Raw genomic sequence first — 26,680 nt, 5'->3', positions numbered from 1 at the left:
CGGGATGCCCGGGGGATATGGTCACTAGTGTAGCCAGGAGGTGAGGCCTCATTTAAAACAGTAAATTCATCAGGCTTAAGCCATGTTTCAGTCAGGCCAATCACATCAAGATTATGATCAGTGATTAGTTCATTGACTATAATTGCCTTTGAAGTAAGGGATCTAACATTAAGTAGCCCTATTTTGAGATATGAGGTATCATGATCTCTTTCAATAACGACAGGAATGGAGGTGGTCTTTATCCTAGTGAGATTACTAAGGCGAACACCGCCATGTTTAGTTTTGCCCAACCTAGGTCGAGGCACAGACACGGTCTCAATGGTGATAGCTGAGCTGACTACACTGACTGTGCTAGTGGCAGACTCCACTATGCTGGCAGGCTGGCATTTTTATGGAATGGTCTGCCTACTCATGTGAGAGACGCAGACTCGGTTTCAACCTTTAAGTCTTTATTGAAGACTCATCTCTTCAGTAGGTCATATGATTGAGTGTAGTCTGGCCCAGGAGTGTGAAGGTGAATGGAAAGGAAGGTGAACGGAAGCGGTTTCAACTGCTCTGCCTGCAGCTATGGAACCCTGACCTGTTCACCGGACGTGCTACCTGTCCCAGACCTGCTGTTTTCAACTCTCTAGAGACAGCAGGAGCGGTAGAGATACTCTGAATAATCGGCTATGAAAAGCCAACTGACATTTACTCCTGGGGTGCTGACTTGTTGCACCCTCGACAACTACTGTGATTATTATTACTTGACCCTGCTGGTCATTTATGAACATTTGAACATCTTGGCCATGTTCTGTTATAATCTCAACCCGGCACAGCCAGAAGAGGACTGGCCACCCCTCATAGCCTGGTTCATCTCAAGGTTTCTTCCTAGGTTCTGGCCTTTCTAGGGAGTTTTTCCTAGCCACCGTGCTTCTACACCTGCATTGCTTGCTGTTTGGGGTTTTAGGCTGGGTTTCTGTACAGCACTTTGTGACAACAGCTGATGTAAGAAGGGCTTTATAAATACATTTGATTTATTGATATTTTTATCAATTTAAGTATTTGTGCTGTTGAATGAAAGACATGTTTCTTATTTAATATGTATATCCTAGTTTAGATATAGTGAAATAGTTTTCCCCCACTTACAGAAGAGGGAACTCAACAATATTTAATCTTTACACAACTTGAGAAAGACATGGCATGTCATTATTGTCTGTGCCAAGAGCCAGAGAAGGATGCAACAGTCCTGTCAATCATCCTTGTGCTCCCAGCTATTTCTAAAAGTAAGTCATGCATTCCTGGCCAGGTAAAGTCATATTTGATAGTACTGCAGCATTAAGGACAGAATATACAGTCATTTTCAATGGCATGGTTAGATGGCTGGGAGTTTGGGGGTCATCGCTCATTCTCCTTTTGTAATGTTTTTCTGTTGTATGAATATTGATCTAATTGCAGGGGTGGCCAACTCCAATAGGCTAACACAGGCAAGACAATTCTGATATTTTTTTCACTAATTGCTCTTTTTACCAATCACAACAGATCTTTTCCAGACCTGATCTGATTGCTCAAAAGAGAAATTAGTTGAAAAAAGATCAGAATTGCGCTGCTTGTGTAAAAGCAGCCTGAGAGAACTATAGGAGGACATGGGATGAGGTAGAGGCTGAAAGCTGTGGCTAGCGATCAATTGTTGATAAACAAACAATCCAACTTTACTCGGTGTGGCGGCGTTTCGGCATGGCTGTGCTGTGCTGTGACTGGGTCAGAGATGGTAGGAGATAGTGATGGCAAGATCAGTTGTGAGGGGAGCATGGAGGTGAGGAGGAGCATAAAGTGATTCTGAAGTTTAGGGAGGAAGGGGGAGTTGGGGCGATGAGTCCAATAAAGTTGACGGCTGTGATAAAATAGTTGATTGGGGAAGTTGTCAAAGTGTTAAGATGGGAGCTTGTTGGTGTTCTGTAAGGACATGGCGCAGAGGGAAAAAGCTCCATGTCCTTACAGAACACCAACAAGCTCCCATCATGGCGCAGAGGGAAAAAGCGCCATGTCCTTACAGAACACCAACAAGCTCCCATCATGGAGCAGAGGGAAAAAGCTCCATGTCCTTACAGAACACCAACAAGCTCCCATCATGGCGCAGAGGGAAAAAGCTCCATGTCCTTACAGAACACCAACAAGCTCCCATCATGGCGCAGAGGGAAAAAGCTCCATGTCCTTACAGAACACCAACAAGCTCCCATCATGGCGCAGAGGGAAAAAGCTCCATGTCCTTACAGAACACCAACAAGCTCCCATCATGGCGCAGAGGGAAAAAGCGCCATGTCCTTACAGAACACCAACAAGCTCCCATCATGGCGCAGAGGGAAAAAGTGCCATGTCCTTACAGAACACCAACAAGCTCCCATCATGGCGCAGAGGGAAAAAGCTCCATGTCCTTACAGAACACCAACAATCTCCCATCATGGCGCAGAGGGAAAAAGCTCCATGTCCTTACAGAACACCAACAACTCCCATCATGGCGCAGAGGGAAAAAGCGCCATGTCCTTACAGAACACCAACAAGCTCCCATCATGGCGCAGAGGGAAAAAGTGCCATGTCCTTACAGAACACATACAAGCTCCCATCATGGCGCAGAGGGAAAAAGCTCCATGTCCTTACAGAACACCAACAAGCTCCCTTCATGGCGCAGAGGGAAAAAGCGCCATGTCCTTACAGAACACCAACAAGCTCCCATCATGGCGCAGAGGGAAAAAGCTCCATGTCCTTACAGAACACCAACAAGCTCCCATCATGGCGCAGAGGGAAAAAGCTCCATGTCCTTACAGAACACCAACAAGCTCCCATCATGGCGCAGAGGGAAAAAGCTCCATGTCCTTACAGAACACCAACAAGCTCCCATCATGGCGCAGAGGGAAAAAGCCCCATGTCCTTACAGAACACCAACAAGCTCCCATCATGGCGCAGAGGGAAAAAGCCCCATGTCCTTACAGAACACCAACAAGCTCCCATCATGGCGCAGAGGGAAAAAGCCCCATGTCCTTACAGAACACCAACAAGCTCCCATCATGGCGCAGAGGGAAAAAGCTCCATGTCCTTACAGAACACCAACAAGCTCCCATCATGGCGCAGAGGGAAAAAGCGCCATGTCCTTACAGAACACCAACAAGCTCCCATCATGGCGCAGAGGGAAAAAGCTCTCAAGGTGTAAGGTAGTATCGAGCAGCTAGACTGATCAAATAAGAGGCCTTACATATTTTATTTATTTATTCACCTTTATTTAACTAGGCAAGTCAGTTAAGAACAAATTCTTATTTTCAATGACGGCCTACCGGGGAACAGTGGTTTAACTGCCTGTTCAGAGGCAGAACGACAGCTTTGTACCTTGTCAGCTCGGGGGTTTGAACTTGCAACCTTCCGGTTACTAGTCCAACACTCTAACCACTAGGCTACTCTGCCGCCCAAAATACCAAAGGGACATTCAAAACTGTCTTATGCTATCTTATGCTTCACGGAGTCCTGGCTGAACGATGACATTATCTGTATTTTTCGTAACTGTCTGCATACCACCACTGACTGATGCTGGCGCTTAGATCGCACTCAATGAGCTGTATTCCGCCATAAGCAAACCAGATGCTGCGCCCTTCTGGAGAACAGAAAGCAAGTGTGTTGACTGAAAAACGAATCTACTTCAGTATCTTGCACAATAGTGTCTCTGAGTCACTGGCTGCAGCCCAAATGGCACCTTAATACATTTACAGTGCACTACTTTTGTAGGGCTCAGGTCAGAAGTAGTTTACTATATAAAGCATAGGCTGCCATTTTGGGACACATGCAATGACTAGAGAAACATGAAGCTCATCCTTGTTTTGACCCTATGCTGTTCTTTAGAAAAATATAATTCACAGAGTCATTGAACACAAACTCATCAGTCCAGGTCTGTGGTCTGCCTGTTGGGACTGTGAGCAGCACACAAAAAAAGAATTTCCGTAATAAGAATTTCCGTAATAAACATAGCCTGGGGATCCACAGTTGAAGTATGTTGTCATGTTCTGACCTTAGTTCCTTTGTTATGTCTTTGTTTTAGTATGGTCAGTGCGTGAGTTGGAGTGAGCAGTCTATGTTCTTTTTTCTATAATTTGGGATTTCGGTGTTTGGCCTGGTATGGTTCTCAATCAGAGGCAGCTGTCAATCGTTGTCCCTGATTGAGAACCCTACTTAGGTAGCCTGTTTTCACCTTTGAGTTGTGGGTGATTATTTTCTGTTCAGTGTTTTTTCAACACCATACAGGACTGTTCGTTTGTAGTTTTATTTTGTTCAGTGTTCATTACGTTATTAAAAATATGAACACTTACCACGCTGCGCATTGGTCCTCCTCTTCTTCCACCTACGACGAGCGTTACATATGGGACATATTATGTAAAACTAACCGATCTTGTCAGGGGAAAATAAAGGAAAATGTATTAAATATATATTTGATATATTCAGGGGGAAAAAGGTTTTTTGGAAATGATGCAGACAAATGATGGAATTCACAATCTGCAATATTAAAGCTGATATACCCCAATAGAGTCGATATATTTTTATCAACACTTGACCCTAAATAATGGACTGACACCAAAACAATATTGTGTTGTGAACTGCTACTTCCTCCCTGTACGATGGACTAATATATTCTGTTCTATTAATGTTGAAAGTCTCACTGAAAATAAAGCTCTATAAAGATATGCTGACTTAGAAGCGTAGTCAATTATTAGTTCACATGGATAACACTTTTGGTTTATTTCATATTGTATAATGTCACACATTCACAAACCATGCTCCAAAAAGGGCACATGTATTCTGGTGGCATGCAGTGAAGTACTAGGCTATGTTTGTTTCCCGTATATGTGGAAAAGTAGTGTTAACTGAGTGATGGTGGAAGAATATTTTTTTATAACCCTCAATGTAGCAATATTTAAACAGTCTGTACATGCAACATCCCTTTCTGAGCATATTCTCTGTAGGAACAAATATTGGAGTTTGTCCTGTTGAGATCTGTATGTATGTTCCAAACAAAAGAATCTCAAACAAATTAACAAAATATACTGCACTTTTCAGTCTTCAGAAAATTCACGACAACACAAAAATGAATATGAAAAACATTTCCCAGAAACAAATTATACAAAAACTTCCTTTTCAGTATATAATAATAATGCAACAGTAATATCTCTATATTTGACCTCGAACAATAAGTTTTGATGGGCAGGGAAATTGCATAGCATTTCTTCATTCCATTCATGACGCAAAGTCAATAAGGCATTGTGAAAAGGCAAAAATGCACATTTGTCAAACAGTTTTTTCTATCTGGAAAGATATGTCATTAACCATACACCTACTAGTGTAGCATACAATGCCTTCAGTATTCACACCCCTCAACTTTTTCCACATTTTGTGTTACAGTCTGAATTTAAAATGTATTAAATTGAGATCGTATTTCACTGGCCTACACACAATAGCCCATAATTTCAAAGAGGAACAATGTTTTTTTTACATTTTTTACAAATGAATAAAAAATGAAAAGCTGAAATGTTGAGCCAATTATTCAACCCCTTTTATGGCAAACCTAAAGTTCAGGAGTAAAACTTGGCTGAACAAGTCACAAGATGCATGCACGCACTGTGTGCAATAAGTATTTAACATGATTTTTGAATGACGACCTCGACTCTGTACCCCACACATACAATTACTTGTAAGGTCCCTTAGTTGAGCAAGGAGGTTTTCCAGTGCATCACAAAGAAGGGCACCTATTGGTAGATGGGTAAAAAAAAAGAGCAGACATTGAATATCCTTTTGAGCAAAGTTATTAATTACACTTTGGATGGTGGATCTAGACACCCAGTCACTACAAAGTTAAAGGCGTCCTTTCTACCAGAGTTTAATGGCTGTGATAGGAGAAGACTGAGGATGGATCAACAACATGGTAGTTACTCCACAATTACTAACCTAAATGACAGAGTTTAATGGCTGTGATAGGAGAAGACTGAGGATGATTCAACAACATTGTAGTTACTCCAGGACAATAACCTAAAACAAACGTCCATAAATACACTGGAGTTTCTTACCAAGATGACATTGAATGTTCCTGTGTAGCCTACAGTTTTGACTTAAATTAGCTTGAAAATCTATGGCAAGACTTGAAAATGGCTGTCGAGCAACGACAACAACTAACTTGTACAATCCAGCTGCGCATAGCTCTTGGAGACTTACCCAGAAAGACTCACAGCTGTCAATCAAAGATGATTCTAACATGTATTGAGTCAGGGGTGTGAATACTTATGTAAATCATATCATTATGGGTATTGTGTGTAGATTGGTGAGAATGTTTATATTGAATCCTTTTAGAATTTAGGATGTAACAAAATGTGGAACAAGTCAAGGGGTATGAATACTTTCTGAATTTCAAGAGGGTCAAGAGGGTCCTGTTGTATTGGCTAGCATCACCTTTTCGCTTCCTTCAAGTCTTCTTTCTTGGAATGATGAGTCATCACACTTTGTCCATTCAAAGTTAAACTTGGCCGGCTTAGAGAATAGGGGTCCACATCTAGGCTACGGACTTTTCTTAAGAGGTCAATGGGTGACGCAAACTACCTAGGTCAGTAATTAACTGAAAATAAACGGGTCTGCACGTAGGCATCTATTTCCTTTTTAGGATCTTAAAACAATAAAACCTCGACATACAGGCAAACTATATCATCCACTTCAAAGAGATTTAACAAGTCACGTCAAGATGCCCACATGAAGTTCATGATTGCCATTTGGGTAAGTGCAAAAATAATAGGCTGACAAAGTTTGGAACAAAAGTGAAATGAACAAAGGCGCAGAGGAAGAGTCACTGTACATGAAGTGTGACAACCTCGAACTAAGTCTCCATACGACCTCCTAACACTGAGGCCTGTAGCCGCTGAGCTGAGGCATGTAGCTAGGGTCAGGGCCTGGCTGTCCGTCAGGTGACTGACCCTCCTCTGTGGGTGTGGTCTGCTGAAAGTCCTCCTCCAGGGGGCAGAACCGGCGCAAAGCCAACCTCTGCTTCTTCATCTCCATCTGGTTCAAGTCCTCCAGGTCTCCGCTGTCGCAATTGTTCCCCCCAGGCAAGCGCCCGAAGTAGGGGTTCCGCAGGTAGCGCTGTGACTCGGGGCCCTCCGGGTGCTCCTCGCTGTCCAGCAGGGGTTGGGTGGACTCGGAGCGGGTGAAGCTGGGCGTCTGGGACGAGCCGGACTGGGGGAGAGGGCAGGGGGTCTGGCCCTTGTAGCCGCAGGATGCCACCACCGACGAGTACTGGACGGTGCTGGCTGTAGTCTGGCCCTCGTCGCCACCCTCGTCGCTGTCTGAGACGCTCTGGTGAGGTGATGACAGGCAGGAGGAGCCGCCGATGCCGCTGCTATGCTCCTCTGACAGGTATTTGTCCTTTTTGAGCGGCAGGCCTGCCTTGTCCTCCTCACACAGAGACTTCCTGTCGAACACGTCCACCTCTACAATACTCACGTCACCCAGCTCGCTCTCCTTAGGAGTGTCAGCCTGGAACAAAAAGGGAGGGTTAAGTCAAGTCAAGTTCTCTTTGAAGTGCATTTCACATCTATGTTACAATACGCTGAAAAAAAGACTGAAATGGTAAAATGACTGGACACATCTGCATTTAGCAACATGTGCCTTTTGATGCAGTCAAAAGAGCACAGAATTTCCATTGACCAGATTATTAGATCAGAATTGTTGAAGGTGAACCAAAGTGTATATTCGTCAAATCCGTCATGATTTATGTATTGTAACAAGCCCACAGTGTTTCCTTAAAGATGCACTACGCAGAAATTGCTCCGCCATTTCCTGGTTGCTAAAATTCTAATAGTTCGCCTAATTTCAGTTCATGTACCATGACATGCAAGTCAAGTGTAGAGAATCATTGTACCATCTAAACCACTGTGAAATATATTTTCCAAAATATTGTATTTTCAACTGGTGTAGAAAACAGAAAGTAAGACACAAAAACAAAACTTAGAAATAGCATAGAAATAGAGCACATAGAACAGTTTAGAGCAATTTCAGTGCCAACAGAAATTGTATTTGTATTCCATTATTTTTCATTTGTATTAGGATATTGAATTTGTAATGCACAAATTGAATCGTTGAATTAACACACTGAACTTGTATTTCATGATTTGAAACTGAATTAAGTGAATATTGCAATTCAGTTTTAAATGTATTTAAATTGAATTGAATATTCAAATCCAATATTTATATATTCAGTTTCAATATGGTAGATATTACATTCATTGTCTGTGTATGCATTCCAATTCAGTTTTCAAATTCAGATTCAAAACCAGAGACAACATGCTGAGACTTTGCCAGCTAGGAAAAGTAGAGAAGAACCGGATACAATTAAATGCTCACAGTGGTAAACAGATGTTTCTGGCGGTTTCTGAAGCAAATGTGGCATGTAGAATTTATTTTCTTCCTATGAATTTGGCTGTAGTGTTTGAACCGTTTTGGCTATAAACTATTATTTGGCTATAAACTATTATGATCCCATTCAAGAAATAGGCCACCAGCCCGTCTGGTGTTCAACCTTCCCAAGTTCTCTCACGTCACCCCGCTCCTCCGCTCTCTCCACTGGCTTCCAGTTGAAGCTCGCATCCGCTACAAGACCATGGTGCTTGCCTACGGAGCTGTGAGGGGAACGGCACCTCAGTACCTCCAGGCTCTGATCAGGCCCTACACCCAAACAAGGGCACTGCGTTCATCCACCTCTGGCCTGCTCGCCTCCCTACCACTGAGGAAGTACAGTTCCCGCTCAGCCCAGTCAAAACTGTTCGCTGCTCTGGCCCCCCAATGGTGGAACAAACTCCCTCACGACGCCAGGACAGCGGAGTCAATCAGCACCTTCCGGAGACACCTGAAACCCCACCTCTTTAAGGAATACCTAGGATAGGATAAAGTAATCCTTCTCACCCACCCCCCTTAAAAGATTTAGATGCACTATTGTAAAGTGGCTGCTCCACTGGATGTCATAAGGTGAATGCACCAATTTGTAAGTCGCTCTGGATAAGAGCGTCTGCTAAATGACTTAAATGTAATGTAAATGTACCATAAGAATACAGTTGATTAGCCCTGTCATAGACATAAGGATAGACGTTCCACTCCCGATTTAATATTGCTCTTTCGAACTAGGTCTCCTGCATGTCACAAGACTGTGTTAGCCCACTTAGCTAAAGCCCAAAGGGATCCGTTCTGGAAGCTAACACAAGTCTTCACGTCTCCGGTAATGTTACTCGTCAAAAGAGCCTGATTCATCGAACCATCTCGGTTACATTTCACCCCTCTTTGACCTCATACTTAGAGATCACGGAACCAATACAACTTGCGGCGAAATCCGTACGGAGCCGTGCGCTGCCACTTTAAGAGCTCATCAGCATGTGCGCTGCCACTTTAAGAGCTCATCAGCATGTGCGCTGCCACTTTAAGAGCTCATCAGCATGTGCGCTGCCACTTTAAGAGCTCATCAGCAGTCAGGAAGGAGGAAATAAATAAACAGCTCTTCAGGCTCTCTGTGTGGAGCTCCTGGTTGGCACAGCAGTTGGACAGTGCGTGTAACTCTACAGAAGTCTTGTTTATTTTCAGCGTGCTTAGTTGTAAAGTGTTTAAGTCAATCTGCGGTGTTACCACCCTAGGTCATGGTTGTAATCTTTTGGGACCGCTCCTGTCACTGTTCACATGTAGTATTTTTTACTTTTACCCCCTTTTCTCCAAATTTCGTGGTATCCAATTGGTAGTTACAGTCTTGTCTCGCATCTCCCGTACGGACTTGGGAGAGGCAAAGGTCGAGAGCCGTGCGTCCTCAGAAACACAACAACAACCAAGCCGCATTGTTTCTTGACACAATGCCCGCTTAACCCAGAAGCTTAACCCAGAAGCCGCACCAATGTGTCAGAGAAAACACTGTGACTGCACTGCGCCCGGCACGCCACAGGAGTCGCAGGTACGCGATGGGACAAGGACATCCCTGCCGGCCAAACCCTCCCCTAACCCGGACGCCACTGGGCCAATTGTGCGCCACCCCATGGGTCTCCCGGTCGCGGCCGGCTGCGACAGAGCCTGGACTCTAACCAGAATCTCTAGTGGCACAGCTAGTGCCTTAGACCACTGCACCACTCAGGAGGCCAAGCAGTAGAAACATTGTTGCCAAGCTTTGAAAAACAAACCATCAGGTGTATCAAGATGGACAGACAGTGCAACTGCAAGCCTGAAGTCAACAGCTAAGACCCCCCCCTCTCGCTCTCCTTTTCCCCTCCATCCCTCCAGTGCCTTTCACTGCAGCAGACTTTCTTTTTTCGTATGCGTTGATGTTTAGTGTCGTTGGACTATTAGTCCCCTGCCAGTTGTAGTTGGTGTAACATTTTAGTTAAAGGAAGTTTGCATAAGAGTTGATATTGTGAAGGACTATTAACATTTGTGACATTTTAAGGCCTTTGTTTTGTCTATGAACTCACACCCCCACACACCCATTCATACCCCCCTCACTATATAGGTAATACACTACACTGGAAATCCTAGAATGTTGATGACTGGGTTCTTTCTTGTCAATTGTTTCTATGAAGTTGCAATTAAATTGCTCTGCCATTATTATTGTATGAGTTATTATTGGTGGGGTTACCCCTGTGCTGATGTGTGTTTTTATATGGTGTGTCTTATCTTTTCTCTCCACTGGCTTTCTGGCCAACAGGCTACACTCTAGGCAGTCTCTTCTGCTGATGTGTCTGTCTGGTAGTGGTACTCCATCTAGCCTACTCTTCTCCTTTCAACAGGGTTAATACCTGCCTGGCGCCCGAACAAAATCTCTCTTTACCCCCCTCTAACAATACCGCTACAGAATTGGAGCCCAAACAGGGGCTTGAAAAGAAAAGCACCCATGACACCACCCACACAAAGCTGAATCATGTCTTTTGTTGGAACCCCATACTGTGTCAATGTGGACACACCTAATGGAAATTATGTGGAAGGACTCGATGGTGTAATGGAGTTGGAGAGCACTGGTCCTTATTCTTAGGCTTCAGGCTCAGCTATTACTTCTCCGCCATTACCCTCCCCTCAACCTCTTCCTGTTACCTTGCCCAGACAGACTGGGAGAGGTGTCTCTGTGCTCACTGGACAAAGGGAACAACAATGGACACACACCAACCATAGTTTGACAATGCAGGGGAATTCCATTCGCAAACTCAGTGAAAGTGTGGAGGCTGATCAGAAAGATGTGCTGCCGAGATTGGCTCACCTCCCCCGTCAAATGGAGGAAAACCAACAACAAACTGCTCAGAGAAAGAAATATTTGCTAGTTTCTCTGAAGCAGGATGTTCAATGGAAAATGCAAAGTTTCAAAACAATCTAGTCATAATCTACCTTGAGGAGGAACAAAAACAGAGAGCAGAGGAGTCAGCCTCTGTTGTGAAGGGAGTGTGTTCTTATCTGAAAGAGGTTATGAAGAACTCTCTGAGGGGAACTATTATTTTTGATTGAACAGACTCAAAAGGAGACCTGTAATGAGATGGAAAAAGCCACAGACCTTCAACTGGAGGAGCTGCACCAGGAGGTAATGCAGTGCTTTCCCTTCTGGACAAATCCTCTGTACCTCCCTCAGGGTTTACCTCTGCCTCAGGCTCTGCCATTAAGGGAATAGGAACAGGTAGTACTACAAAAACCCCTCTGAAGATACTGTTAAACAACAGAACTCCCTCTGCCACTGTCATGCCTCCTCTAGAGCGCTCCCTCCCTATAAAACTACTTTTCCCCACTTTTGGCAGCCCAGAAGAGGATGTTGATCCACTGTTTCTCCTATCGGAGTGTAATGATTTCCTTTCTATCCTGCCCCTTACTGACTTGGAGGTTCTTGCTACCCTCCACATTGTTCTCCATGGTACAGCAAGAGACTGGTGGGAGATAGCTGGTGAACATGTGTCAACCTGGGAGGAGTTTCATAAACGATTCTAACCCTCTCTATGAGCATGAACTTGTCGGAGTCCAGGGTGAAGCAGAGCCAAACCGGGACTTTGGCTTCTCCTATCGAGTTATATGTAGGAGATGGAAGGCTGACATTAGTGAGCAGGAGATTATCATTCATTCTCCTTCTTAAGAACATGGTACCCCGCCTTGTCAGTCAACTTCGGGAATATGTACAGAATGTGGATGATCTGGTGTCTTGGGACTCAGTTTGAGAAGGACTGGAAGCACTACCTCCAAACTCAAAACCCTGTTCCCTCATCCCGGTATCCCAACAGCTCTACTGGGGCTAAACCATCTTAGCCGTTTGTGCCCAAGATCCAAGACCAAAGTCCAGTGATGTGCTGGAGGAGTAAAGTCCAACATGCTCCAGGTTCTTGCCCCCTCTATGGCCAGCGAACCCGGCTATCACCGAAGGGTCGGCCTCAATGCCCACCATGAAGCCTTCAGACAGCACAACTAGCGGTCTTCTTCCAATTCCGCAACAACTATCGGTTCCTCTGACTGTTATGGAAGGCCATAATCAACACAAGAGCAACTTACACCTTGATGTAGGAGCCCTGTGGCGAAATAGGGCATTACCTCACGAGGAGAACCTGGGAGGAAGGACTATTCTATTTGGCCAATGGAGAACCTACCACTCCTTTGGGCTGGATTGATATGAAAATAAAGCTGCATGATGTTATTATTAACCTCCTTGCATTTGCTGTAGTCCTTGGCCTGGAGCATTCCCGGCCTCATCCATCTCAACCTGGAAATGCACGGATTTCAGGCTGGATCCTGCTACCTTACTCACCTGGCTAGCTCAAGTAGAAGACAAGGAAGACAAGGACAGAGAAAATACAAAGAAAAGACAGACAAAAACAAGTTCCAACAGTGATGCCAGAGAACCCGGCTATCACCCTGCTTAAGGCCATACACCCCCCCTGGATGACGAGAGGTGGCAACTCTCCCAGGTGAAATCTGTACACTTACACCCGGCCACACAACTGTCTTCAAACACAACATCTATACCCAGCATGAAGTCCCCATTAAGCAGCATCCGTACAGGCTGTCCCCCTCAATGAACAGCTCAAGAGCATCAATTCTGTGTAGATTACAGAAAGTAATGTCTACCCTCTACCGGACATCAATGACATACTGGAATCTCTGGTAGGAGCATCCATCTTCAGTAAGGTGGCAATGGATCCCGCTAGTCAGGACAAGACTGCCGGAGTTCCCAATTCCCACATCCCTCAAGGCTGTTCAGCACTTCCTGGGTATGGCTGGATGGTACCACAGGTTAGTGCCTGACTTTTCAAAGGTTGCTGAACCACTCAACCACCATAAGAAGGGGCTGAAATTCCAATGGACCCCTGCATGCCAAAGTGCATTTAAAGCATTCAAACACTCCTCCAGTGCTTGGACCTCCTAACCTGAATGCTCACTTCATCATGTACACAGATGCAAGTAAACAGGACTTGCAGCAGTCTTGGCTCATCAAACTGGACCTGGAACAGAATAATTTCTTGCCTATGCAAGTCACACCCTTAATTCAGCCGAGAGGGATTATTCAACGACAAAGGGAGTGCGTCGCTGTGGTCTAGGCCTTGGAGAAATGGACTACTTGGAGGCGAAGGTCTTCACAGTTGTCACAGACCACGCTGCTCTGCAGTGGGTTCTGGCATCAGGCAAGACCAACGGCCATCTTATTCACTGGTCTATCAGACTTCAGAGGTTTGACTTCATCATTGAGTATCGCAAAGGAAAACGGAATGTTGTACCAGATGCCTTTTCTTGGATTACAGAGGCTGTGAATGTTTGTCTTCCATTGTGCCGCACTTACACTACCGCCAAGTGTCTGGATGATGAGTGTGTGGAGAGCACGGCAGAATGATGCCGCCATCAGGGTGATCATCAATTGTGGTGCGTCTGTCTGAAGACTTGAGAGAGAGAGTCGCTTCAATGAGAAGTTCAGCATAATTCAGGATAAAGTGTATCGAAAAACTCCAAGAGGAGATGGAACACACAGCACCCATTACCGCGTCTTCATCCCCTCTACATTGAGTGACCAGTTGATCTAAGCTTATCATGCCAACCCCATGAGTGGACCTTTCTGTTTACCACGGTGAGCGTTTGATTCTATCCGTTCTCTTCTACCTTTCCTGGCTGGCAAAGTACCAGGACGTTCTCTCTGGTTTTTCTAATCTGAATTTAGAGAACTGAAACAATGCATTTGAGAAGTGGAATATATTGGTCCTATATTTAGGAGATGTAAGAAAGCTCAGGAAATATATATACACACTACTGTTCAAAAGTCTGGGGTCACTTAGAAATGTCCTTGTTTTTGAAAGAAAAGCAACAAAAAAAAGGTCCATTAAAAAACATCAAATTGATCACAAATACAGTGTTGACATTGTTAATGTTGTAAATTACTACTGTAGCTGGAAAAGGCAGATTTTTAATTCAATATCTACATAGGCGTAGAGAGGCCCATTATCAGCAACCATCACTCCTGTGTTCCAATGGCACGTTGTGTTAGCTAATTCAAGTTTATCATTTTAAAACGCTAACTGATCATTAGAAAACCCTTTTGCAATTATGTTAGCACAGCTGAAAACTGCAATAAAAAAAACTGGCCTTCTTTAGATTAGTTATTGTGAAGTGGAAAGCACGAAGAGTGTGAAAATCAGCAACACGCACTTCCAAGTTCCAAACTGCCTCTGGAAGAAATGCCAGCACAAGAACTGTTCGTCAATGGCTTCATGAAATGTTTTTCCATGCAGCCGCACACAAGCCTAAGATCACCATGTGCAATGCCAAGTCGGCTGGAGTGGTGTAAAGCTTGGACCTGACCTCAACCCCATCCTTTGGGATGAATTGGAACGCGAGCCAGGCCTAATCGCTAATCAGTGCTCGACCTCACCAATGCTCTTGTGGCTGAATGGCACTCACTAGAAAAACCAAAATACCAAAAGGCTGGCCCTAAGGTACAGTAATCTACCAAAGGCCCTAAGGTACAGTAATCTACCAAAGGTCCTATAGAGGGTTCAATCAGGACCCATGTGTGGATGAGGTTAAGAATGTGCAATGGCTGGAAGTGTGTAGTGAGGATGATCCTGAAATGGCACGGAGTGTGTTTGTGAAATGATTTATAGTATTGTTGATAAGCATATTGTTGTATTGTATTGTTGAGAAGCATATTGTTGTATTGTATTGTTGATAAGCATATTGTTGTATTGTTGATAAGCATATTGTTGTATTGTATTGTTGATTGTATTGTTGATAGCATATTGTTGTATTGTATTGTTGATATTGTTGTAGCATATTGTTGTATTGTTGATAAGTATTGTTGTTGATAAGCATATTGTTGTATTGTTGATAAGCATATTGTTGTATTGTATTGTTGATAAGCATATTGTTGTATTGTATTGTTGATTGTAAGCATATTGTTGTATTGTATAAGCATATTGTTGTATTGTATTGTTGATAAGCATATTGTTGTATTGTTGATAAGCATATTGTTGTATTGTATTGTTGATAAGCATATTGTTGTATTGTATTGTTGATAAGCATATTGTTGTATTGTTGTATTGTTGATAAGCATATTGTTGTATTGTTGTATTGTTGATTGTTGAATTGTATTGTTGATAAGCATATTGTTGTATTGTTGTTGTATAAGCATATTGTTGTATTGTATTGATAAGCATATTGTTGTATTGTATTGTTGATAAGCATATTGTTGTATTGTATTGTTGATAAGCATATTGTTGTATTGTATTGTTATTGTTGATAAGCATATTGTTGTATTGTATTGTTGATAAGCATATTGTTGTATTGTTGATAAGCATATTGTTGATATTGTTGATAAGCATATTGTTGTATTGTATTGTTGATAAGCATATTGTTGTATTGTATTGTTGATAAGCATATTGTTGTATTGTTGATAATTGTTGTATTGTTTGTTGCATAAGCATATTGTTGTATTGTATTGTTGATAAGCATATTGTTGTATTGTTGATTATTGTTGTATTGTATTGTTGATAAGCATATTGTTGTATTGTATTGTTGATAAGCATATTGTTGTATTGTATTGTTGATAAGCATATTGTTGTATTGTATTGTTGATAAGCATATTGTTGTATTGTATTGTTGATAAGCATATTGTTGTATTGTTTGTTGATAAGCATATTGTTGTATTGTATTGTTGATAAGCATATTGTTGTATTGTATTGTTGATAAGCATATTGTTGTATTGTATTGTTGATAAGCATATTGTTGTATTGTATTGTTGATAAGCATATTGTTGTATTGTATTGTTGATAAGCATATTGTTGTATTGTATTGTTGATAAGCATATTGTTGTATTGTTGATAAGCATATTGTTGTATTGTATTGTTGATAAGCATATTGTTGTATTGTATTGTTGATAAGCATATTGTTGTATTGTATTGTTGATAAGCATATTGTTGTATTGTATTGTTGATAAGCATATTGTTGTATTGTTTGTAGATAAGCATATTGTTGTATTGTATTGTTGATAAGCATATTGTTGTATTGTTGATAAGCATATTGTTGTATTGTATTGTTGATAAGCATATTGTTGTATTGTATTGTTGATAAGCATATTGTTGTATTGTATTGTTGATAAGCATATTGTTGTATTATTGTTGATAAGCATATTGTTGTATTGTATTGTTGATAAGCATATTGTTGTATTGTATTGTTGATAAGCATATTGTTGTATTGTTGATAAGCATATTGTTGTATTGTATGTTGATAAGCATATTGTTGTATTGTTGATAAGCATATTGTTGTATTGTATAAAGCATATTGTTGTATTGTTGATAAGCATATTGTTGTATTGTATTGTTGATAAGCATATTGTTGTATTGTATTGTTGATAAGCATATTGTTGTATTGTATTGTTGATAAGCATATTGTTGTATTGTATTGTTGATAAGCATATTGTTGTATTGTATTGTTGATAAGCATATTGTTGTATTGTTGATAAGCATATTGTTGTATTGTATTGTTGATAAGCATATTGTTGTATTGTATTGTTGATAAGCATATTGTTGTATTGTATTGTTGATAAGCATATTGTTGTATTGTATTGTTGATAAGCATATTGTTGTATTGTATTGTTGATAAGCATATTGTTGTATTGTATTGTTGATAAGCATATTGTTGTATTGTTGATAAGCATATTGTTGTATTGTATTGTTGATAAGCATATTGTTGTATTGTATTGTTGATAAGCATATTGTTGTATTGTATTGTTGATAAGCATATTGTTGTATTGTATTGTTGATAAGCATATTGTTGTATTGTATTGTTGATAAGCATATTGTTGTATTGTTGATAAGCATATTGTTGTTGATATAAGCATATTGTTGTATTGTATTGTTGATAAGCATATTGTTGTATTGTATTGTTGATAAGCATATTGTTGTATTGTATTGTTGATAAGCATATTGTTTTATTGTATTGTTGATAAGTATTGTATTGTTGATAAGCATATTGTTGTATTGTATTGTTGATAAGCATATTGTTGTATTGTATTGTTGATAAGCATATTGTTGTATTGTATTGTTGATAAGCATATTGTTGTATTGTTGATAAGCATATTGTTGTATTGTATTGTTGATAAGCATATTGTTGTATTGTATTGTTGATAAGCATATTGTTGTATTGTTGATAAGCATATTGTTGTATTGTATTGTTGATAAGCATATTGTTGTATTGTATTGTTGATAAGCATATTGTTGTATTGTATTGTTGATAAGCATATTGTTGTATTGTTGATAAGCATATTGTTGTATTGTATTGTTGATAAGCATATTGTTGTATTGTATTGTTGATAAGCATATTGTTGTATTGTATTGTTGATAAGCATATTGTTGTATTGTATTGTTGATAAGCATATTGTTGTATTGTTGATAAGCATATTGTTGTATTGTATTGTTGATAAGCATATTGTATTGTTGATTATTGTTGTATTGTATTGTTGATAAGCATATTGTTGTATTGTATTGTTGATAAGCATAAGTTGATAAGCATATTGTTGTATTGTATTGTTGATAAGCATATTGTTGTATTGTATTGTTGATAAGCATATTGTTGTATTGTATTGTTGATAAGCATATTGTTGTATTGTATTGTTGATAAGCATATTGTTGTATTGTATTGTTGATAAGCATATTGTTGTATTGTATTGTTGATAAGCATATTGTTGTATTGTATTGTTGATAAGCATATTGTTGTATTGTATTGTTGATAAGCATATTGTTGTATTGTATTGTTGATAAGCATATTGTTGTATTGTAGATAAGCATATTGTTGTATTGTATTGTTGATAAGCATATTGTTGTATTGTATTGTTGATAAGCATATTGTTGTATTGTATTGTTGAGAAGCATATTGTTGTATTGTATTGTTGAGAAGCATATTGTTGTATTGTATTGTTGATAAGCATATTGTTGTATTGTATTGTAGATAAGCATATTGTTGTATTGTATTGTTGATAAGCATATTGTTGTATTGTTGATAAGCATATTGTTGTATTGTATTGTTGATAAGCATATTGTTGTATTGTATTATTGTTGTATTGTATTGTTGATAAGCATATTGTTGTATTGTATTGTTGATAAGCATATTGTTGTATTGTATTGTTGATAAGCATATTGTTGTATTGTATTGTTGATAAGCATATTGTTTGTATTGTAGATAAGCATATTGTTGTATTGTTTGTTGATAAGTATATTGTTGTATTGTATTGTTGATAAGCATATTGTTGTATTGTTGATAAGCATATTGTTGTATTGTATTGTTGATAAGCATATTGTTGTATTGTATTGTTGATAAGCATATTGTTGTATTGTATTGTTGATAAGCATATTGTTGTATTGTATTGTTGATAAGCATATTGTTGTATTGTATTGATAAGCATATTGTTGTATTGTTGATAAGCATATTGTTGTATGTAGATAAGCATATTGTTGTATTGTATTGTTGATAAGCATATTGTTGTATTGTATTGTAGATAAGCATATTGTTGTATTGTATTGTTGATAAGCATATTGTTGTATTGTTGATAAGCATATTGTTGTATTGTATTGTTGATAAGCATATTGTTGTATTGTATTGTTGATAAGCATATTGTTGTATTGTATTATTGTTGTATTGTATGATAAGCATATTGTTGTATTGTATTGTTGATAAGCATATTGTTGTATTGTTTGTTGATAAGCATATTGTTGTATTGTATTGTTGATAAGCATATTGTTGTTGATAAGCATATTGTTGTATTGTTGATATTGTTGATAAGCATATTGTTGTATTGTATTGTTGATAAGCATATTGTTGTATTGTATTGTTGATAAGCATATTGTTGTATTGTATTGTTGATAAGCATATTGTTGTATTGTAGATAAGCATATTGTTGTATTGTATTGTTGATAAGCATATTGTTGTATTGTATTGTTGATAAGCATATTGTTGTATTGTTGATAAGCATATTGTTGTGTTGCATTGTTGATAAGCATATTGTTGTATTGTATTGTTGATAAGCATATTGTTGTATTGTTGATAAGCATATTGTTGTATTGTTGATAAGCATATTGTTGTATTGTATTGTTGATAAGCATATTGTTGTATTGTATTGTTGATAAGCATATTGTTGTATTGTAGATAAGCATATTGTTGTGTTGTATTGTTGATAAGCATATTGTTGTATTGTATTGTTGATAAGCATATTGTTGTATTGTTGATAAGCATATTGTTGTATTGTTGATAAGCATATTGTTGTATTGTTGATAAGCATATTGTTGTATTGTATTGTTGATAAGCATATTGTTGTATTGTATTGTTGATAAGCATATTGTTGTATTGTATTGTTGATAAGCATATTGTTGTATTGTATTGTTGATAAGCATATTGTTGTATTGTTGATAAGCATATTGTTGTATTGTATTGTTGATAAGCATATTGTTGTATTGTATTGTTGATAAGCATATTGTTGTATTGTATTGTTGATAAGCATATTGTTGTATTGTAGATAAGCATATTGTTGTATTGTATTGTTGATAAGCATATTGTTGTATTGTATTGTTGATAAGCATATTGTTGTATTGTATTGTTGATAAGCATATTGTTGTATTGTATTGTTGATAAGCATATTGTTGTATTGTATTGTTGATAAGCATATTGTTGTATTGTAGATAAGCATATTGTTGTATTGTATTGTTGATAAGCATATTGTTGTATTGTTGATAAGCATATTGTTGTATTGTATTGTTGATAAGCATATTGTTGTATTGTATTGTTGATAAGCATATTGTTGTATTGTATTGTTGATAAGCATATTGTTGTATTGTAGATAAGCATATTGTTGTATTGTTGATAAGCATATTGTTGTATTGTTGATAAGCATATTGTTGTATTGTATTGTTGATAAGCATATTGTTGTATTGTAGATAAGCATATTGTTGTATTGTATTGTAGATAAGCATATTGTTGTATTGTATTGTTGATAAGCATATTGTTGTATTGTATTGTTGATAAGCATATTGTTGTATTGTTGATAAGCATATTGTTGTATTGTATTGTTGATAAGCATATTGTTGTATTGTTGATAAGCATATTGTTGTATTGTATTGTTGATAAGCATATTGTTGTATTGTATTGTTGATAAGCATATTGTTGTATTGTTGATAAGCATATTGTTGTATTGTATTGTTGATAAGCATATTGTTGTATTGTTGATAAGCATATTGTTGTATTGTATTGTTGATAAGCATATTGTTGTATTGTTGATAAGCATATTGTTGTATTGTTGATAAGCATATTGTTGTATTGTTGATAAGCATATTGTTGTATTGTTGATAAGCATATTGTTGTATTGTTGATAAGCATATTGTTGTATTATTGTTGTATTGTTGATAAGCATATTGTTGATATTGTTGATAAGCATATTGTTGTATTGTTGATAAGCATATTGTTGTATTGTTGATAAGCATATTGTTGTATTGTATTGTTGATAAGCATATTGTTGTATTGTTGATAAGCATATTGTTGTATTGTTGATAAGCATATTGTTGTATTGTATTGTTGATAAGCATATTGTTGTATTGTATTGTTGATAAGCATATTGTTGTATTGTTGATAAGCATATTGTTGTATTGTATTGTTGATAAGCATATTGTTGTATTGTAGATAAGCATATTGTTGTATTGTAGATAAGCATATTGTTGTATTGTATTGTTGATAAGCATATTGTTGTATTGTTGATAAGCATATTGTTGTATTGTATTGTTGATAAGCATATTGTTGTATTGTATTGTTGATAAGCATATTGTTGTATTGTATTGTTGATAAGCATATTGTTGTATTGTATTGTTGATAAGCATGCCCAATTAAGAAAACGCACTGTGATGTCAAACAGAGCCCCATGGATTGATGATGAGCTGAGAAATGTAATGCTTCAACGTAATGATGCCAAAAAGGAAGCAGATAGATCTGGCACTCTGTCGGGTTAGCAAAGTTATTGTACATTTAAGAAATCTTGAGACCAAGGTAAAAAGAAAGGATATTATCAGCACAAAATATATGAAGTCAAGGGTGAGGGAAAAAAAATATGGAGAATGTTATAATGGGTAGGTATTCAAACATGTTTGCCTCCTTTCTTGAATCAAAGGGTATGTTTTTTACAAAACGACATGACAAATGACTTTAATGAATATTTTAAAGGCAAAGTAGACAAATGGAGAAATACCATTGAGTCCAACTGATGACTCTGCCATACACACTTATAAAATATCACATTATGAATGAGAGGCATTGCAAGTTTGGATGAAGGATAGGATGAATAAACAATACTCCGAGGTGCAGCTCCATACTACTTGTCTTACTCATAGTTAGGAAACCTGGTCCAAATGAGATGATAGGTACTATACCTAGGATAGGATGAATAAACAATACTCCGAGGTGCAGCTCCATACTACTTGTCTTACTCATAGTTAGGAAACCTGGTCCAAATGAGATGATAGGTACTATACCTAGGATAGGATGAATAAACAATACTCCGAGGTGCAGCTCCATACTACTTGTCTTACTCATAGTTAGGAAACCTGGTCCAAATTAGATGATAGGTACTATACCTAGGATAGGATAAAGTAATCCTTCTCCCCCCCCCCCTTAAAAGACCTAGATGCACTATTGTAAAGTGGCTGTTCCACTGGATGTCATAAGGTGAAAGCACCAATTTGTAAGTCGCTGGATAAGAGCGTCTGCTAAATGACTTAAATGTAATGTAAATGTAAATATGTATTGAATATTATATGAATTCTATTAATATAAATGGCCAATTTGGATGCAATCAATCAGCTTAATTTCTCAGAGATCAAATTATTTTTCAACAAAATAATCTTCTGTTTCTAACAACCGAAACGATATTAGAACAATCTGAGATGGTGGGTGTCGATCTGGTTTTTGTGGTGGAACGACGTGGATGTTACTGTCAGTGGAGAGCAGATAGGAGCAATACATCTTTTGAGAGTTCAGCAACACAGATAAACTTAATTGACAAGTGGCTCAGCAGGTGAGTTGTACTAGAAAGTTTTAGAAATAAAGTACCATCTTATCTTACGTAAACATCCTCTTTGACTAGCACAGGAGGCACTTAAAACTTACCTTGGATGTGAAATCAGGAGACCATTTAGCGATAGTGCTGTTGGAGGGGTCAGGTACCGGTGGCCAGATCTTCTTCTTTATCCTACATAGAAAACAACAGTGGGGTTCGAAATTATTGACATCCTTGATAAAGATGAGCAAAAATGACTGTATACAATAAATATTTAAAATACTGAGCTATATTGTGTCGTCAAATTATAGTATTTTATACTAATGTATATTAATTGTGTTACTCAAATCTGAGTAAATGCTCTTACAATTGAACATCACACTTCAGCCATTGTAAACATCCAAATGTAAAATGTAGAGACATTCTACTTCATACAATTCAAGAGTGTAGTTGAGACTTACGAGTCCATTTTGTAAATGCAGCAGAGCATGGTCAGCACTACGGAAAACAGGAAGCTGATGCACACAGACACCACAATGGCCTCTATCTGCCCGGGAGCTGAGGGATAGACACACAGAACTGGAATGGACATTGGGAAGCTAGGAACATGCCTTAAAGTCGACCATGTTGGTCAGGAAAAATGTCCTTCTAGAAACGGTGGACAAACACAGGTTGGAGGTACAGTAACAGTACAACTACAATAGACTACAACTAAAAGGAGAAATGACAGAAGGGCACAATGAATAGGTTGAAGTAGCGACTGCGGAGTGTATTTGGAGCATTGGGTGTTCAGGACTGCTACTTTGAAAAAGCTTTACTGGGACACATTACAAAATATGAAAATGTATTACTGGAATACCAAATATATGGAAATATATTGAAAAGTTCTAGGATGGAACATACTGTATATACAGTACCAGTCAAAAGTTGACACACCTGCTCATTCAAAGGCTTTTCTTTATTTTTACACATTTCTACATTGTAGAATAATAGTGAAGACATCAACACTATGAAATAACACATGGAATCATGTAGTAAGAAAAAAAGTGTTAAACATAATATATAATAATATAATATAATAATAATAACAAAATATATTTTATATTTGAGATTGTTCAAAGTAGCCACCCTTTGCCTTGATGACAGCTTTGCACACTCTTGGCATTCTCTCAACCAGCTTCATGAAGTAGTCACCTGGAATGTATTTCAATTAACAGGTGTGCCTTGTTAAAAGTTCATTTGTGGAATTTATTTCCTTCTTAATGTGTTTGAGCCAATCAGTTGTGTTGTGACAAGGTAGAGGTGGTATACAAAAGACAGCCCTTTTTGGTAAATGACCAAGTCCATGTTATGGAAAGAACAGCTCAAATAACCAAAGAGAAACTACAGTCCATCATTACTTTAAGATGTGAAGGTATTTCAAGAACTCTGTGCAGTCACAAAAAACAATTAAGCACTATGATGAAACTGGCACTCATGAGGACTGCCACAGGAAAGGAAGACCCAGAGTTACCTCTCCTGCAGAGGAAAAGTTCCTTAGAGTTACCAGCATCAGAAATTGCAGCCCAAATAAATGCTTCAGAGAGTTCAAGTCACAGACACATCTCAACATTAACTGTTCAGAGGAGACTGCGTGAATCAACCTTCATGGTCAAATTGCTGCAAATAAACCTCTACTAAAGGACACCAATAAGAAGAAGAGACTTGCTTGGTACAAGAAACATGAGCAATGGACATTAGACCGGTGGAAATCTGTCCTTTGGTATGATGAGTCCAAATCTGAGATTTCTGATTCCTACCGCCGTGTCTTTGTGAGAGGCAGAGTAGTTGAAGGGCTGATCTCCACATATGTGGTTCACACCGTGAAGCATGAAGGATGTGTGATGGTGTTTTGCTGGTGACACTTGATTTATTTGGAATTCAAGGCACACTTAACCAGCATGGCTACCACAGCATTCTGCAGTAATGACCCAACACGCTTCCAGGCTGTGTAAGGGATATTTGACCAAGAAGGAGAGTGATGGAGTGCTGCTTCAGATGACCTGGCTTCCACAATCGCCCGACCTCAACCCAGTTTAGATGGTTTGGGATGAGTTGGACTGCAGAGTGAAGGAAAAGCAGCCAACAAGTGCTCAGCATATTTTGGAACTCCTTCAAGACTGTTGGAAAAGCATTCCAGGTGAAGCTGGGTGAAAGAATGCCAAGAGTGTGCAGAGCTGTCATCAAGGGAAAGAGTGGCTCATTTGAATAATCTAAAATAACATATTTTGATTTGTTTAACACTTTTTTGGTTACTACATGATTCCATATGTGTTAACCCCTTTGACTGGTACTGTATATACACAGTGCATTCGGAAAGTATTCAGACTCCTAGACTTTTTCCACATTTTGTTACATTACAGCATTTTTCTAATATGAATTACATAGATTTTTTCCTCATCAATATACACACAATACCCTACAATGACAAAGTGAAAACAGGTTTTTACGTATTCAGACCCTTTCCTATGAGACTGAAATTGAGCTCAGTTGCATCCTGTTTCCATTGATCATCCTTGAGAAATTTCTAAAACTTGATTGGAGTCCACCTGTGGTAAATTCAATTGGTTGGACATGATTTGGAAAGGCACACACCTGTCTATACAAGGTCCCACAGTTGAAAGTGCATGTCAGGTCAAAAACCAAGCCATGAGGTCAAAGGAATTGTCCATAGAGCTCCGAGACAGGATCGTGTCGAGGCACAGGTCCTCAGCAAAAGGCATCCTACTTGGAGTTTGACAACAGGCGCCTAAAGACTCTCAGACCATGAGAAACCAAGATTGAATGCCAAGTGTCACGTCAGGAGGAAACATGGCACCTACGGTGAAGCATGGTTGCAGCATCATGCTGTTGTAATGTTTTTCAGCAGCAGGAACTGGGAGACTAGTCAGGATCGAGGGAAAGATGAACGGAGCAAAGTACAGAGAGATCCTTGATGAAAACCTGCTCCAGAGCACTCAGGACCTCAGACTGGGGCGAAGGATCACCTTCCAACAGGACAACGACCCTAAGCACACAGCCAAAACAACACAGGAGTGGCTTCAGGACAAGTCTCTGACTGTCCTTGAATGGCCCAGCCAGAGCCTGGACTTTAACCCGATCTAACATCGCTGGAGAGACCTGAAATTAGCTGTGCATCGACGCTCCCCATCCAACCCGACAGAGCTTAAGAGGATCTGTAAAGAATAATGTGAGAAACTCCCCAAATACAGGCATGCCATGCTTGTAGCATCATACCCAAGAAGACTTGAGGTTGTAATCACTGCCAAGGTGCTTTTTTTTTTTAACTAGGAAAGTCAGTTAAGAACAAATTCTTATTTACAATGACAGCCTAGGAACAGTGGGTTAACTACCTTGTTCAGGGGCAGAACGACAGATTTTTACCTTGTCAGCTCTGGGATTCGATCTAGCAACCTTCTGGTTACTTAGTCCAACGCTCTAACCACTAGGCTGCCGCCTCTTCAATAAAGTACTGAGTAAAGGGTCTGAATACTTATGTAAATGTAATAGGTTTTTATTTGTAGTAAACTTACACAAATTTCAGTTTTTGCTTTGTCATTATGGGGTATTGTGTGTAGATTGTTGAGGGAAAAACATAAATGTAATACATTTTAGAATAAGTCTGATGTAACAAAATGTGGAAAAAGTCAAAGGGTGTGAATAATTTCAGAATGCACCATATACACACTCTATACATACTGTATACCTTATATCATGAAGTGTCCCGTTAACAATGCTTCACTCACCATACATCAGAGTATTGAATGACAGGTCCGAGCTGTTTGTAGAGCCTTGTACTGTAGATGCCATGACCCGAACCACATACTTGCTGTTGCTGGCCATGTGCTTCACAGTGTAAGAGTAGGTGTCGGTAGAGACAACTATTGCTGAAAAAAAATAAAAATACATTTGTACCATTTTTTAAAATTTTATTGCAGCTGTAAATGTTTAGTTTGGACAACAACAAAAAACATATACTGTACTTACAAGTACTGCACTTACAAATACCAATACTTGCAAATACTTACTGGTATTTTCAAATAGCAGTAAAGGTCCAACTATAGCCAAAGAAACACATTCATA

At 38.9% G+C, this 26,680-nt stretch overlaps 1 protein-coding gene across 1 annotated transcript in view; it reads right to left on the bottom strand.

Annotated features, from left to right (window-relative positions):
* Positions 1–4,743: 4,743 nt before the first annotated feature.
* The window catches only part of LOC115147123 (interleukin-6 receptor subunit beta-like), a 56,325-nt gene continuing 34,388 nt past the window's right edge, over positions 4,744–26,680 (bottom strand). Inside the window, exons 13-16 of the mRNA XM_029689137.2 lie at positions 26,344–26,484; positions 23,020–23,116; positions 22,669–22,750; positions 4,744–7,533 (exon numbers count right to left, since the gene is read on the bottom strand). Of these exons, the coding sequence (XP_029544997.2) occupies positions 6,898–7,533; positions 22,669–22,750; positions 23,020–23,116; positions 26,344–26,484 (956 nt within the window). The 3' untranslated portion in view covers positions 4,744–6,897. The remainder of the gene's footprint in view (positions 7,534–22,668; positions 22,751–23,019; positions 23,117–26,343; positions 26,485–26,680) is intronic.

Source organism: Oncorhynchus nerka, linkage group LG19, assembly GCF_034236695.1.
Source record: "Oncorhynchus nerka isolate Pitt River linkage group LG19, Oner_Uvic_2.0, whole genome shotgun sequence".
Lineage (NCBI taxonomy): Eukaryota > Metazoa > Chordata > Actinopteri > Salmoniformes > Salmonidae > Oncorhynchus > Oncorhynchus nerka.
Note: the sequence above shows the minus strand (reverse complement) of the source record. Positions and strands in the feature narration are given on the sequence as shown.